We start from the raw sequence: 12,883 nt of genomic DNA, 5'->3' as shown, positions 1-12,883 counted from the left end.
GTAGCTCTGTGTCTGCCTCTGGATGTCTGTCTGTCTCTCTGAGCATCTCGGGGGGGGGGGGGGCACAGAGCAGAGTGCGGAGGGGCTCCCCCCACCAGGAACCTTGAGGGAGCTCATGCCCCAGCTCCCTCCCACGACCACTACCTTCCCTTCCTGGACTTCAGCCCTCTTGTTGCCACCCTTGGAATGCTCTTTGCCGAGATCTTCCCAGGGCTGCCTCCTTAGTCATTTGGGTCTCAGCTCAAATGTCACCTCCTCCAGGGTCTTGCCCAAAGCCACACACACACACACACACACACACAATATTCTGTATAACAGCCCTTGCTGTATTTTCTTCACAGCACTCACTGCTACCTAATTTTATCTTACTTATTAATTTGTTCACTTGGTAATTGTGCTTCCCCTGCCCCCGCAGAATGTAGGCACCTCGAGGGCAAGGCCCTTGGCTTTTGTATCTCTGCATCCCCAGATCCTAGAACAGTGCCTGGCACATAGAAGGCACTCAATAAATAGGTGTAGAATTGAATTGAATTAAACACAGAGATGCTTGGCTCCTCAGTAAAGGACCTGTATTGTTGAGCACCTGCCTTTTCTGTCCTCGCTGCACCTTCATCCCCTATTGGGGCCCCAGCCATACCTGGTCCTCCCTCTTCGTCTTCCCCAACCTGCAGGAGCCCTCTGCCCCAGCATCTGCAAACCCACCACCACCGCCACCGCCTTAGCTCCCTCGGGAGCTGAGTGGCCCAACACACTCAGGCCTTGCACCTGGTCTCCAAGCCCCAGCTCCCAGCAGAACTGACACCTGCTCTCAAAGAATCCCTTTCCCACCAGCCCCACCCCCCTTATAAAGCCACGTTTGGAAACACACACTCCCCTGAAGAGCCTCAATACAGCTCCACCAACATTTATTGAAGGTTTCTCATATGCCGGGCACCGTGCTAGGAGAATCTCCAAAGTCATGGACATGCCAAATGCCAGGCCTTTCTCCCTCTGAGTCTCCCAGAGTCCCTGCACCTCCTGTGGTCAGCGTAGCAGTTTCTGTCCTGGGCAAGTTGCCATGCATGACCTGAAGGGAAGGTTTGATGGCCTAGCTCAGGGAAGGCTGTGTGCCAGGCCTGGGCCCCCACTCGCCAGCAAGTGTCTGCTCCGCTCTGTCTCATCCCTCACCTCCTTCTGGCATCGTGTGGGGACAGTTTCTCATCTGGAAGCAGATGCTCTGGATGAAGTTGGGCAGCAACACTGGCTCTCTGTTCTCTGCCCACTGCTTGGCCCAGTGTTTCTCTGAGAGGACCAGGATGAAGGCAAGAAAGCCTGGGAGGCTCACCAGCTGGCCAGTGATCCACAGCTTCCATTTCTTCACCCAAAGCTGGGACTCAGAGTCAGTCCAAAGCCTGAGGCTGAGTCTGGACAACTGGTTATAGTTCAGGTTGGAGGATGTGTAGGCAGGAATTACGGAGGCCAAGTTTTGGGGCAAGGAGAAAGGTCTGTGGGCTTCAAGGGGCCTCGGGCCCCAGCTGCTGGCCATCTTCAGTCCCTTGGGCTCCTCTGCCAGCTGCTTGGTTGCTCCATAACATAACCCTCTGACTGTCATGGAGCCCTGGCCTCCAAGAGACCCAGAACCCGGGGCTCTCCTCCCCAGCTCTGGCCTCTGGCTGCCAAGCCACACCCAGCACATTCTCTTCTGGAGCTCAGACCTAGTGTCTTGGAGAGAATAATAGGAAAAATGGAGGATGAGGGAAGAAATGGAGCATTCAGTCATCTGGGAGAGGGCCAAGACCACACCCCACATTCAGCAGAATCACCTTCTCTGATGCATACGCACACACACGGGTTCTCTGAGAAACACACTCTGGATTCCAGAAGAGAAGTGGCTTGAGGGGGCACAGGAGGCACCCTGGGAATGGAATCTAATACTTCCCAGACTCAAAGGACAGGACAGGTCATTGCGATAAAACCAAGCAGTGTCACTACTGGTCTCTTGGGCCTGGATCACTATCTTCTTTGGCTGGATGGGTCCCTGCTCATCACTGTTGGCTATTTTAATCCTAGGAGTTTGACTCCAGCTCGGCCCTTTTTAAATGCATTGACCTAGCTTCATCTTCCTTGTCTGTGACCATCGCAGGGATACTCATTGGCCAAGGGCATAGCCAGCTCGGCACCCATTGTCCACTCTGTCTCCACTGGCAATACCCTCAAGCCATCCTCATTCTCCATCATTGCCTGGGCTCTGCCAGCCCTGTTTTCATTGGCTGCTCTGTCCTGAAGCTCAGTCCCTGTTGGTTGCCACTAGAGGTAGCGTTTTCACTGACAGCGAATCCAATGGATGGATGGGCTTTGTCCTCTCCATGCCATGCTGCAGCTATCCCAACCTGTGCCCCCTCCCTAGGCTGCATTAGGGTGGGGGGGCACTGGGGGTGGCTGAAGAGGGCCCAACAGCCTCAAGGAGCCTCTGGTGTTGGCGAAGGTGCTTCCTCCTTTCGTGTTCCCCTGTGACTTCACACACCAACTGGGCAGGGAAGGCCCCAGGAAGCCCCTTCAGCCAGCCTGGGGAAAGAGAGACAGGGGCCCAAGTCGGGCCAGGGCAGGGGGCGGGTCAGGAGGGAAAGGTGGCACCATGAGGTCTAATGCCTGAGAGTCATGGTGAGTGTAGGAATTAGTGTATGGAAGCCTGGAGCAATGGTAGAAAGGCCACTGGAGGTGGAGGTGACAGCAGCATCAAAAAGGGTCACTGTCACTCCTCTGTCAAGCCCTGCAGTAGCTGCTCATCTCACTCAGAGCCTGAGTCCTTATAGGGACCTGCAAGGACGCGTATGAACTGGTCTCCAGTATCTCTATGACCTCATCTGCTTCTCTCCCCTTTCCTCACTCCCTCTAACCACACTGACCTCCTTACTGTTCCTGAAAAACACCGGCCACAGGACCTTTGCACTGACTCTTGCCTCTGACTAGAACAGTCTTCTCCCAGATAACATGTGCCTAGATTCCTCACCTCCATCAAGTCATTGCTCGCATGGTGCCTCTTCAATGAGGCCCACCTCAACTCCCTATTTAAACTTGTAACCCTACCCAACCCTGGGACTCCTGACCTCCTGGACTCTGCTCCACTTTTGTTTTTCCATAGCACTTATCACCTTCAGACACTCTATAAAATTTACTTGTTTATTCTTTACTGTTTCTCCCCCACTAGACTGCATGCTCCAGCAGGGCAGGAATCTCTGCCTGTTCGATTCACAGTGCCTAGAACAGCAAGTGGCACCTCGTAGGTGCGTAATAAATATTTATTGAATGAATAAATAAATGAGTCTCTCACCTTCAGGGCTCTTGTGCAGGTGCTTGGGGGGAGCCCTGGACTCCAGACTCCGTCCCTCGGTCTTGGACGGTGCAGAAGGCTCTGAACAGAGTTCCTGGGAACAGTCTGGTTGGGGTGGGTGACATTACAGCAGGATCAAGACTCTTTTTTGTGTGAGTGAGGAAGATTGGCCCTGAGCTAACATCCGTTGGCAATCTTCTTCTTTTGGCTTGAGGAAGATTGTCGCTGAGCTAACATCTATGCCCATCTTCCTCTATTTTATGTGGGATGCCACCACAGCATGACTTGATGAGCGGTGCTAGGCCTGCACCCGGGATCCAAACCCACGGATCCCGGGCCACTGAAGCGGAGTGCGTGAACCTAACCACTATGACACCAGCCCAGACTCTTTTTAGCTTCTCCCCCATACTCCCCTTAAGACTCACTTCCCTTCCCTCCTCCCCTCTAGAAGATACTCACCGCAGTCCTCATAGATGGTGTCTGAGGAGCAGGGAAGAGGGCCTGGGGTAGGGAAGGCTCCCAGCCAGCGCTGCATGTCTGATCTGGTGGGGATAGAGGGAGGGGTCACAGTTGGCCCAGCAGATACTCCTGGGCGTTAGGCAGGGACTTCGGAGGAGAGAGACTGGGGAGGAGGGTGCTGGGCTCTGAAAGGTCAGGTGGGGGTCTCAAGGATCTTTTCTGAAGGAGACACAACTCACAGGGATGAAGCTTGGAGTAGCCGGTGGGTGGGGCGGCCCTGGTGGTTGCTGAGAAGGGAGAGGCGGAATGTAGGGGGCCCAGATGGGTCTGGAACCTGCTGGGCCTGGACCAGGGAGCGATGGGCATAGTCCAGAACCTGTAACCGCTGCCCACTGCCCAGGAAAGAGGGAGTTGAGGGGGAGAGCAGAGGTCCAGCTGGACTCCTCCTCCCCACCTCTGCCTGGGCTCCCTCCTTTCCTGGGACCCACCTCTTGGGCTGAGTGATGAGCAGCAGGTCACTAAAGAGCAGCAGGCAGAGGGGGGTAAAGCGGGGGCGTGAGGTGAAGAGCACGCCCCCCCTCCGGCACCCTAACTCCGTCAGCTCCCCCTGCAGCTCCAGGCGCCTCGACCAGGAGACCAGGGGCAGGGCCTGCGAGGAAGCAGGGAGGAGGTCTGGCTTCCTCCCAGCACTGTGGGGAAAGGGAAGGTGGGGAGTCTGGGCAGGGACTAACCTTGACTTTGTGGAAGCGCAGCCTCTGCGTCAGCCGGATCAGCTCCTCAGTCTGCTTCATGCGCCCCACCTCCGCGCTGCAGCGCTCAATGATCTGGGTAAGGCCAGCCGAGTCACCCACCCCTGCTCCCTTCCACCCCTTCCATCTCTCCCTACTGCCTCGTCACCTCCCTGGCCCTAGCATCCCTGCTGCTCACCTTGCTGACAGCACCCAGCGCCTTCTGGGCATTCTCCTGGCGGCTGGATCCCTCCTCTGTCTGGCGTAGGATATTCTGGGGACAAGGAGGAAGGGTCACTGGGCTCCTGCTCCACAGCCCTGGGATTCGGAGGGGCTACAACTCAGAGGACCCTGCCTGTCTTGGCAAAATGCTCAGTTTGGAGTTTACAGAGCTGGGGGACCAGCCCCAATAAGGCTGAGAGACTTCACCACTCACCATCTGCATAACCCTGAGCAAGTCACATTACTTCTCTGAGTCTCAGTTTCCCCATCTGCAAATTGGGGGTAATTCTCACCTAGCATACCAATAACATTGTTGTGAGGATTTGAGGTAATCGTGTACTTAGCATAGTCCTTGGGACATAGTAAATGCTGCAAAGAGAGTAGCTATTATTTTAATAATTATTAACCATAACTATCAGTACAAACAATATAGCACAGTGGTGAACAGGGCTTGGATTTAAACTTTGTCTCCATCAATTATTACCTGTATGACCTAGGGCAAGTTATTTAACCTCTCTGTGCCTCAGTTTCCTCATCTATAAAGTGGGGTTGGGGCCAGCCCGGTGGTGCAGTGGTTAAATGCGCACATTCCGCCTCAGCGGCCCAGGGTTCGGATCCTGGGTGCGGACACAGCACCGCTTGGCAACACCATGCTGTGGAGGGGTCCCACATATAAAGTGGAGGAAGATGGGCATGGATGTTAGCTCAGGGCCAGTCTTCCTCAGCAAAAAGAGGAGGACTGGCGGCAGATGTTAGCTCAGGGCTAATCTTCCTCAAAAAAAAAAATGATTATTGTGGTGTTTTTTTTTTTAAGTGGGGTCAATAATAGTTCCTAGCTACAGCTGTTGGCAAGTTTAACTGGGTGTATAGCACGTAGAGCCACATCTAGAACAGAGCACTCGGTAGCTGTGTAGCCATTATGATTATGATTATTATGTTTATGTGGTCTACGCTCGGGATATATAAAGCTGAATAAGGAATAAAGACGTTGATAATCTAGTTAGGGACTCTTCACATGAGATCCCCACACCGGGTGACCTGGTTTAGGGAGAAGTTTCTACCCTGCAATAGCAGAGTGTTTCTCAGCCTTTTTTGCTTTTCTTTTTTTTTTTTTTTCAGTATCATCCTGCTAAGGAGCCTTTTCAGGCATTTTTTCCCTCACTGCCCTCCCCACCATGAAACTTTAATACACAGATATACTGTACATCTATTTATGTACCATGGCCCTTCAGAGTACTACAACCATTGGAATATCTAAGATTTCTTTTTACCCCTCCAAAGAATGAATTTTTGCCTCGGTGGGGGTGGTATCACCCCCATTGGGAAGGCATGCAGGGAAAGATACAGCTGAGGAGAAAAGACCACTCACCACACACCCCTGAGACCCAGACAGATGAGGGACTTGCCCAAGGTCACTCGGGTGAGTGGCAGAGCTAAGTCTAGGACTCATCTCTCTAGCCAGAGGCTCTTTTCCTGTGCCCAGTCTGCTCCCTGAGACATTTGGGTAGCTCCAGGTCGTGCTTAGTGGGCCCTGGACGGAGAGGCCCAGACGAGGAGTCCTGATTTAGGGGATTCCTGTGTCCATGATGGGGTGGGAAGTGGTGGTAGCGGCAGGAGGCCCCGGGAGCGTTCTGCAGCGGGGTGGCAGGGCAGGGAAGGCGCGAGCGCCGGTACCTGCAGCAGCATGCGGAGCCGCGTGATGCGCTGAAAGGGCAGCAGCAGGAAGGACGGCAGCGGGAGGCGCTCGCACTTCGGGAGGCTCTGCAGCCGCCGCAGCTCGGCGGAGAAGCGCACATTCGTGTCCCTGCAGAGGCAGGCCCAGGCGGCTGGCGTGTGCCTCGTCTGCCTCGAGGCCCTGATCCCTCCGGCTGCCCTGGCCTGGACCCCACGCCTGCCCTCGGCTTCCTCCCACAAGGGTGACGTGGCCCCCGCCTCGGGCGCACTCACATGAGGCGGCTGTAGGTCTCCTCCTGGTACTGCTGGTTGCGCACGTAATCCACATACACCGAGAAAGGCCCCACCGCGTGGGAATGCACCACGTCACACAGGTCGCTGATGTGGGGGGAAGAGCGCACACGGGACAGTAACGTCCCTAGAAACCTGGAGGAGTGGGGGCACAAGCAATGGAGGGGGCAGAGAGCCAGGTCTCCCGATTCTCAAGGGAAGGTCGGGGCACCCACTGGGCCTACGGAAGGGAGGCCCTGGGACAGGAAGAAAGCTAAGGAGTACCCGCAGCCCGGGGCCTGGCTTGCTGAGAGGACGGGACCCCACTGACCGCTCACTGACTCCCTGGACTCGCTGCACGTTGGAGAAGAGGGTATGATGATCTCGGGGGGTGAGTGTGTCCCGCAGGGCCTGGCTCAGCACAAAGGTGTCCGTCAGGAGCCGCAGGGAGCGCAGGTAGGAGGCCTCAGATGTCACCACCTCAAACAGGCTCTGAGGAGGAAGGGCAGGGCAATGGCCAAAAGCCCAGCTCCCAGCCAGCCTAGGGCGCAGGTCACACTCCTGCCCTACACCAGCTCCGCCCGGCCAGACCCCAGGGGTGCCCACCTCCTGCATGCGCCTCTCCTGGGGGCTGAGGGTGTCCAGGAGGCCGCTGGCTCGCACAGCTGGAAGTTCCTGCCACAGTGTGTTGCGAGGGCCAGGGGGTCGTGGGAAGGTGGGAGCTTCTCCAGCATTAGTTGGAGAGGAACCCCCATCCTCACCGACCCCCCACAGCTCCTCTGACAGCACGGCTGCTCGATAGGTCTGGTACAGGGGCTCTGGAGAGTAGACACAGCACATCAGGAAAGTCCAGTGCCCCAGCACCCTTCCCCACTGCTCGACGGTCACGGCAGTGAGCCCCCCGTCCAGAGGCCCTCACCATCCTGCAGGGGCAGCTCCCAGTTCTGCCCCTTCAGCTCGTCCAGCCCCTCCTCGTCCCTGTGGAGAGAGAAAGGGATGGAGTCCTCCAGAGTCCCCGCTGTTGCACACCTCCGGGGGGTGCTATTCACGTGAGAGCATGAAGGAGTGCACAACCCACATGCGGGTTGTATGCAGGGACCCTGATGGCTCCCCAGACCAAACCCCAGATTTTTTTAATGTGCCTGTTATATCGGAGGCCCTGAACTAAGTGGGCTCCATCTGTTGCTATCATCTCAACCACTATGTACCAGAGACTTCCAAGTCTCTTTCTTCAGCCCTCTCATGTAGCAACCATTGTCTGGAATGTCCTATTTGTGCTTCCGTGAAACTCAGTATGATCAAACCCAAACTCTTACACCTCCCCACTACCTGTTCTGGTCATCAGCGCCACCACACACCCATTCACCCAAGATAAAAACCTGGGAGAATGAACACTGGTAAATGTTTGTTGGATAAATGAATGGACTCGGATTAACTCTGGTAGCAGTGGGGAATCTAAAGTGATTAACAGGCCCAGATAACACAGAAGAGATGTTCATGGTTGTCAAATGGATTTGCAGACAATAATTGCAATAGAGGCTCAAAGTCGGGGAACTGCAATGGAGCACTTACGATGGCCCCAGCTCTTTACCATCATCCTACCCCAACAACTCTAAGAAGTAGTTGGTATGCTTACCCCCATTTCACAGATGAGGATGCTGAGACCCGGAAGGGTTAAGTGACTTGTATAAGGTCACATAGCTAATAAAGGACAGAGCTGGGATTAGAAACCAGGACTTCTTATCTCCAGAGCCCCAGCCCTTCACTCCACCTTTGTGGAGGTGGGATTTAGCTGGACCTGAAGGTTAGTCCGCCCTCAGGTAGGAGTCAGGGTCGGGGTGTTAGGTACCTGCCCTCCATGGTTGCTGGAGGAGCATTCTGAGGAGCTTCATCCTGACTGTCTCCTGGAGAGAGAACCCAGAGTGAAGAGGACAAGCCTCCAGGATCCCCAGCCCAGGGCTCCTGACTCTGACCCCAGCAGAGACTATTAATATAAAAACTACAACTCCCATCAGCCCCAGAGCAGTTGCTGATGGAGGAAAAAAAAATCCCAGGGCCTGTTAGGGGTTGTAGTTTGTTGGTTTTTAGAGTACTCCACCTCCACCCCTTCCCTTCCTAGCCCAGAGATCCCACTCCCCCAGGCCTTATACCTGTTTGGATTCCATCTTCACAGAGTGCATCGAGATCTGGCTGTGGGGCATCTCCAGAGTTGGTGGCGTCCTGCCTGACGCGAGTTGGTTTGGGGGGTTTGAGGGGCGGCAGGAGTTTGTGCTCAGCAGTGGAGCGGTAGGATGTGAGGACGACTGGGGGGTGACTGATGCTTGGAGGGTTAGGGCGGGAGCGGGAGGTCCGCAGTGGGGAGGCCCGGCAGGGAGCCCTGGGACCGTCCTCTTTGCTCCCCACAGGGACCCATCGGAGCTCCAGGCCAGGCCGGGCTACATGGCACACACAGGGGCAGCAGGGAGGGCAGACCAGAGCAGCATCTGTAGGAGACAGGGGTGTCCTAAGGAGAAGGCCCTTGGGGCCTGGTCCCACCCTCCCCAGGCCTCCATCCTCCCCTTAACCTGCCCAGCAGTGGGAGCATAGTCCAGCCCCAGGCATCTGTCTCCTCAAGCCTGACTCTCCTCAAACCCCCAGGAATATGGAAACCAGGTTTTCCAAACATGAAATTCACTTTTGCAAAGGTAGCCCCTGAGTACCCAGGCTTACAGCACTGAAAACAAAAAAGACGAGCTGGATTGAGCCCACCCTAGACCTACAACATGCTTACCTGGAGCACCATTCTCGTGGGACCCACTCTTGGTGAGGGTGCCCTGGGGAGTCTCTCTCTCCCCATTCACCTCCACTCCCCCTTGGGGACCTGGCTCCAGGGTGTCCGCAGCCTGGACCTTACTTTCAGTCCCCCATTCAAACCTGCCAGCCAGTCTCCGCACAGTGCCTGGGGCCGAGGCAGAGCCTTCCTGGGCCGGGACCTGGGCCGGGACCTGGGCCGGGACCTGGGCCGTGGGAAGCAGGGGCAAAGGTGTGCTGGGTGACCCAGAGGGTTTGGGTGGAGGAACTGGAGAGCGGGGAGCAGGTTCTGGGGAGACAGAGCGCCGGGATGCTGGACTAGGGGTGCTGGAAGGCGAGTCTGGGGAAGTCTGGGAGTCAAGGCTGGCTTTAGAGGCTGAGGGCGGCAGAAGGGCAGGGGGCTTGAGGGATGAGGCTGGGGGCTCCCAGAAGATGGGGGTGCACATTGGGGATGGTGCATCATTGGAGGTGAGGGGAGGATCTTGTGGAGAGGAGCCATTGTGGGGAAGCCCTGGGGACTGGGCAGCCCGGGGGCGAGAGGGGGGCCGGGGGCGGATGATCCGAGGGGGCTTCTGGGTAGGGGGTGTTGCTGCAGGAAGTGACTGGGCTGACATCCTCCTCTGAGCTCTTCAAAGGAGTGGGGTACTCTGCTGGAGTCATCCCCTGAGGAGGAGAGAGGGAGAAAGAGAGACCCTTAGTGCCACCCAGGGGGTAGACTGAGGCCAGCAGAAATCATTTGCAAGCAAATGAGCCATGCCGTTGGAGTCGGGAGGGAAGGCTGGCGCACATCCTCTCCTTCCTTCTCATTTCCACTCTCTTCTCTCTTCTCCACCTCTCACCCTTCCTTCTCCATCCATTCTCTGAGGTCCCTGGACCCCCCCACCCCCACCCCGGTAGCCTTTCTTGGCCCTCCCAGACTCCATTTCTTTTTCAGTCTTTTGGCTTCTGCTGCCACAGTCAGGCCAGAAGAGACAGTGAAGCTGGGGTGGGGGCACCTAGGTGGAGACTCCAGTTGCGGGGTGGAGTGCAAGAGAACTGGATCAGTAAGGGGAATTGGGCTTGCCGGCATTGCCACGACGTGTCTGCCTGACGAATTGTGTTGTGTGTCTGTAATGTGTGTTGTGGAGGTTTGTGTGTGTGGTTTAAGTGTGTGTGGACATGGTGTGTGTGTGCTGTTCCTGGTGCTATGTGAATGGGGTGTTATGTGTGTTCCGAGAGTATACTTGCTGTGTGCTTACTGGGCGGGTGTGCAGCAAGAGAGTGGAGTATACAGTGTGTGGTGTGTGGTGGAGAGGGTTGCAAGGCTTCATGTGTGCCATGTACTGTCTGTGTGGGGCCTTTGTGCAGTGGTGTGTATCTGTGCACGTGCGTTCATGCCTGAGTGATGAGGGATGCATCACTATTTCCCCGCTCCAGTGGGCCCTCCGCCCCCCATTTCCCAGTTCCTCTCTCCGGACTCTCCCTTTCCGGATTATTTTTAGTCTCCTTTTCCTGCCATGAAGATTCCTGGAGCCACTGACCCCAAGAGACCAGGAGGCCCTGGGCATGGTCTCTCCCGCCCCATCCTCTTTTCCCTGCCTGCTCTCTGTCCCTCCATCTGGTCACAGAGGCCTCAGTGGAAGCCGGAGTCCTGCCAGGGTTCCTGGCGGGCGGTTGGGAGACCAGACTGAAGGTGAGGACCAGTGGGGCCAGGACTCTGGGGCCTGGCCTTCACTTCCTCCCTCAGGGAAGGAGGCTGTGATCCTGAAGAGGCTGCAGGGTCAGGGCTGGGAGATGGGGGCACCCCCAGACTCCCTTCAGGAGTCAGCAAGAGAGTCAGACCCCTCCAGGCCTCAGATTGGGTTCTTGAGAAATGATGCGAGGTGGGGGCTGGGGGCTATAGACTGAGTCTTGCAGCTCAATGGCCTCTGTGTTCTGGCAGGAAGCCCCTTATCTAGGTGACCCAGGCAGTGGCCTCACCAGCTGCCCAGCTCCTCCCCAGTCATGCCCCCCCCCCAGGGATCCCACCCCCTCTCAGGTGCCTGAATTTACTTCCTTTCCCACCCCCCACTCAGGCCTCTCACAGGGACCCAGGTACTCGGCCCAAGCACTCACCCTTGAGTCCTCTCCACTCTCAGTCACCTCCCAGGGCTGAGTGAGTAGGGGCAGGAAACAGGAATTGGATTCTCCTCCCAACCGGACACCCCCCCCACCAAACCACACCACACTCCACATGCGCACACTGAGGCTCTGGAAGATGTGAGGGACCCGGTACCCCGGGTCCCGGAGGTTAACAGGGTCTAGGGAAAAGCTAAACTCAGGCGTGGAGAGTGGGCTGTTCTGTATGCGTACGTTCTGTCTGCATTGCTGTGTGGATGGGGGTGGACAGGGGTGGGGTGAGGATGGGGTGGCATTGGCACAGGGCTGGGCTAGTGGCATGGCATGGACATCTAGACTCCTCTGTATCAGCTAAGGGATGGTGTAGGTGTCCCTCCAGGGCATATCTGACCATCTCTCCCACACCTCGCAAGACAGCCTGTCCCTTTAGCTTCCAAGCTGTCCCCCTGGGTGTGAGCCAGCCTGTTCTTTCACACCAAGGGACCCCCACCCCAGGTTTCTCCTCCCTAACTCTGCAGTAGCTCCCCGTAAATTTACCTTTATCTTTTTGGAAGCAGTTTCTATTTTCAGCCTGTCCTGCCTGCCCCTTGGAGCAAGGAGTATGGGGCCAGGTCTCCGAGTGTCTGTTCCTGTGTTTCTGGGGCGGGAACTGAGGGCCCAGATTGAGATCTCCGCAGAGGAAGCCAGTTCCTCAGCCCCACCCGGCCATTGTGTCAGGCTTGTGTGTGTGTGTGTGTGTGTGTGTGTGTGTGTGTGTGTGTGTGGAGAGGAGGAGCGAGGGCCGGGATGGGGGTTGGGAGATGGGGAGGTGGGGAGAGAGATCTGAGACCTGTCTCCTCCAAGTGGGTATGATGCTTGCTCGACCCCTTTCCGCTCACCCTTCTCCATTCCTGTCTCTCTCGGTCCCAGCCCCCTGCCTCTCCCTGTCCCACTCAGAGGCTTTGATGTTGATTGGCTGGGAGTCAGTACCCCTGGGTGGGGTGGGGGTAGGGGTCCCCCTCACCTTTAATTTGCTCTATGGTTGAGAAGCTGAATTCCCAGGGCTGAGGGAGTGTGTCATAAAAACAACTGAGGGGGTGGAATGAGCCACACCCCAGCCTGGGAAGCAAGATAGTGGGAGGAAGATGCAAGGGCAGTTATGAACTCTGGGGGCCTTTACCCACGCACAGGTGCCTGCCTTGGCCAGACCTTCACACACACACACACACACACACACACACACACCCTCCAAACAAGACACTGGGAGGAAAAGTCAGAAAGCTGGGATGAAAATATGTTTTAACCCCCTTTTCCTCAGAATAAAAGCCAAAGTCCTTACAATGACCAACAAGAC

The 12,883-nt window shown here is 56.3% G+C and overlaps 1 protein-coding gene across 4 annotated transcripts; it reads right to left on the bottom strand.

Moving 5' to 3' along the window:
- Nucleotides 1-888: 888 nt before the first annotated feature.
- Nucleotides 889-12,281, bottom strand: ARHGEF15 (Rho guanine nucleotide exchange factor 15). Of its 4 annotated transcripts, none has more exons than XM_001504820.5 (16): nt 12,088-12,281; nt 9,434-10,116; nt 8,814-9,146; nt 8,513-8,567; nt 7,583-7,641; nt 7,270-7,481; nt 6,995-7,155; nt 6,667-6,819; nt 6,394-6,523; nt 4,697-4,771; nt 4,501-4,593; nt 4,258-4,418; nt 4,009-4,161; nt 3,770-3,852; nt 3,311-3,415; nt 889-2,544 (listed from the first exon to the last, which is right to left on the bottom strand). In XM_001504820.5, the coding sequence occupies exons 2-16, from the start codon at nt 10,065-10,067 to the stop codon at nt 2,393-2,395; spliced, it is 2,559 nt and encodes an 852-aa protein (XP_001504870.1). In that variant the 5' UTR covers nt 10,068-10,116; nt 12,088-12,281; the 3' UTR covers nt 889-2,392. The 4 variants fall into 4 exon arrangements, with proteins under 4 accessions (XP_001504870.1, XP_070082622.1, XP_014584167.1 ...); XM_070226521.1 differs by having other exon boundaries at nt 889-1,701; nt 12,088-12,218; XM_014728681.3 differs by lacking the exon at nt 12,088-12,281 and adding an exon at nt 11,548-11,673.
- Nucleotides 12,282-12,883: the final 602 nt, after the last annotated feature.

The sequence above is a fragment of the Equus caballus genome, chromosome 11 (assembly GCF_041296265.1).
Source record: "Equus caballus isolate H_3958 breed thoroughbred chromosome 11, TB-T2T, whole genome shotgun sequence".
Taxonomy (NCBI): domain Eukaryota; kingdom Metazoa; phylum Chordata; class Mammalia; order Perissodactyla; family Equidae; genus Equus; species Equus caballus.
This window is presented reverse-complemented; position numbering and strand designations above follow the sequence as displayed.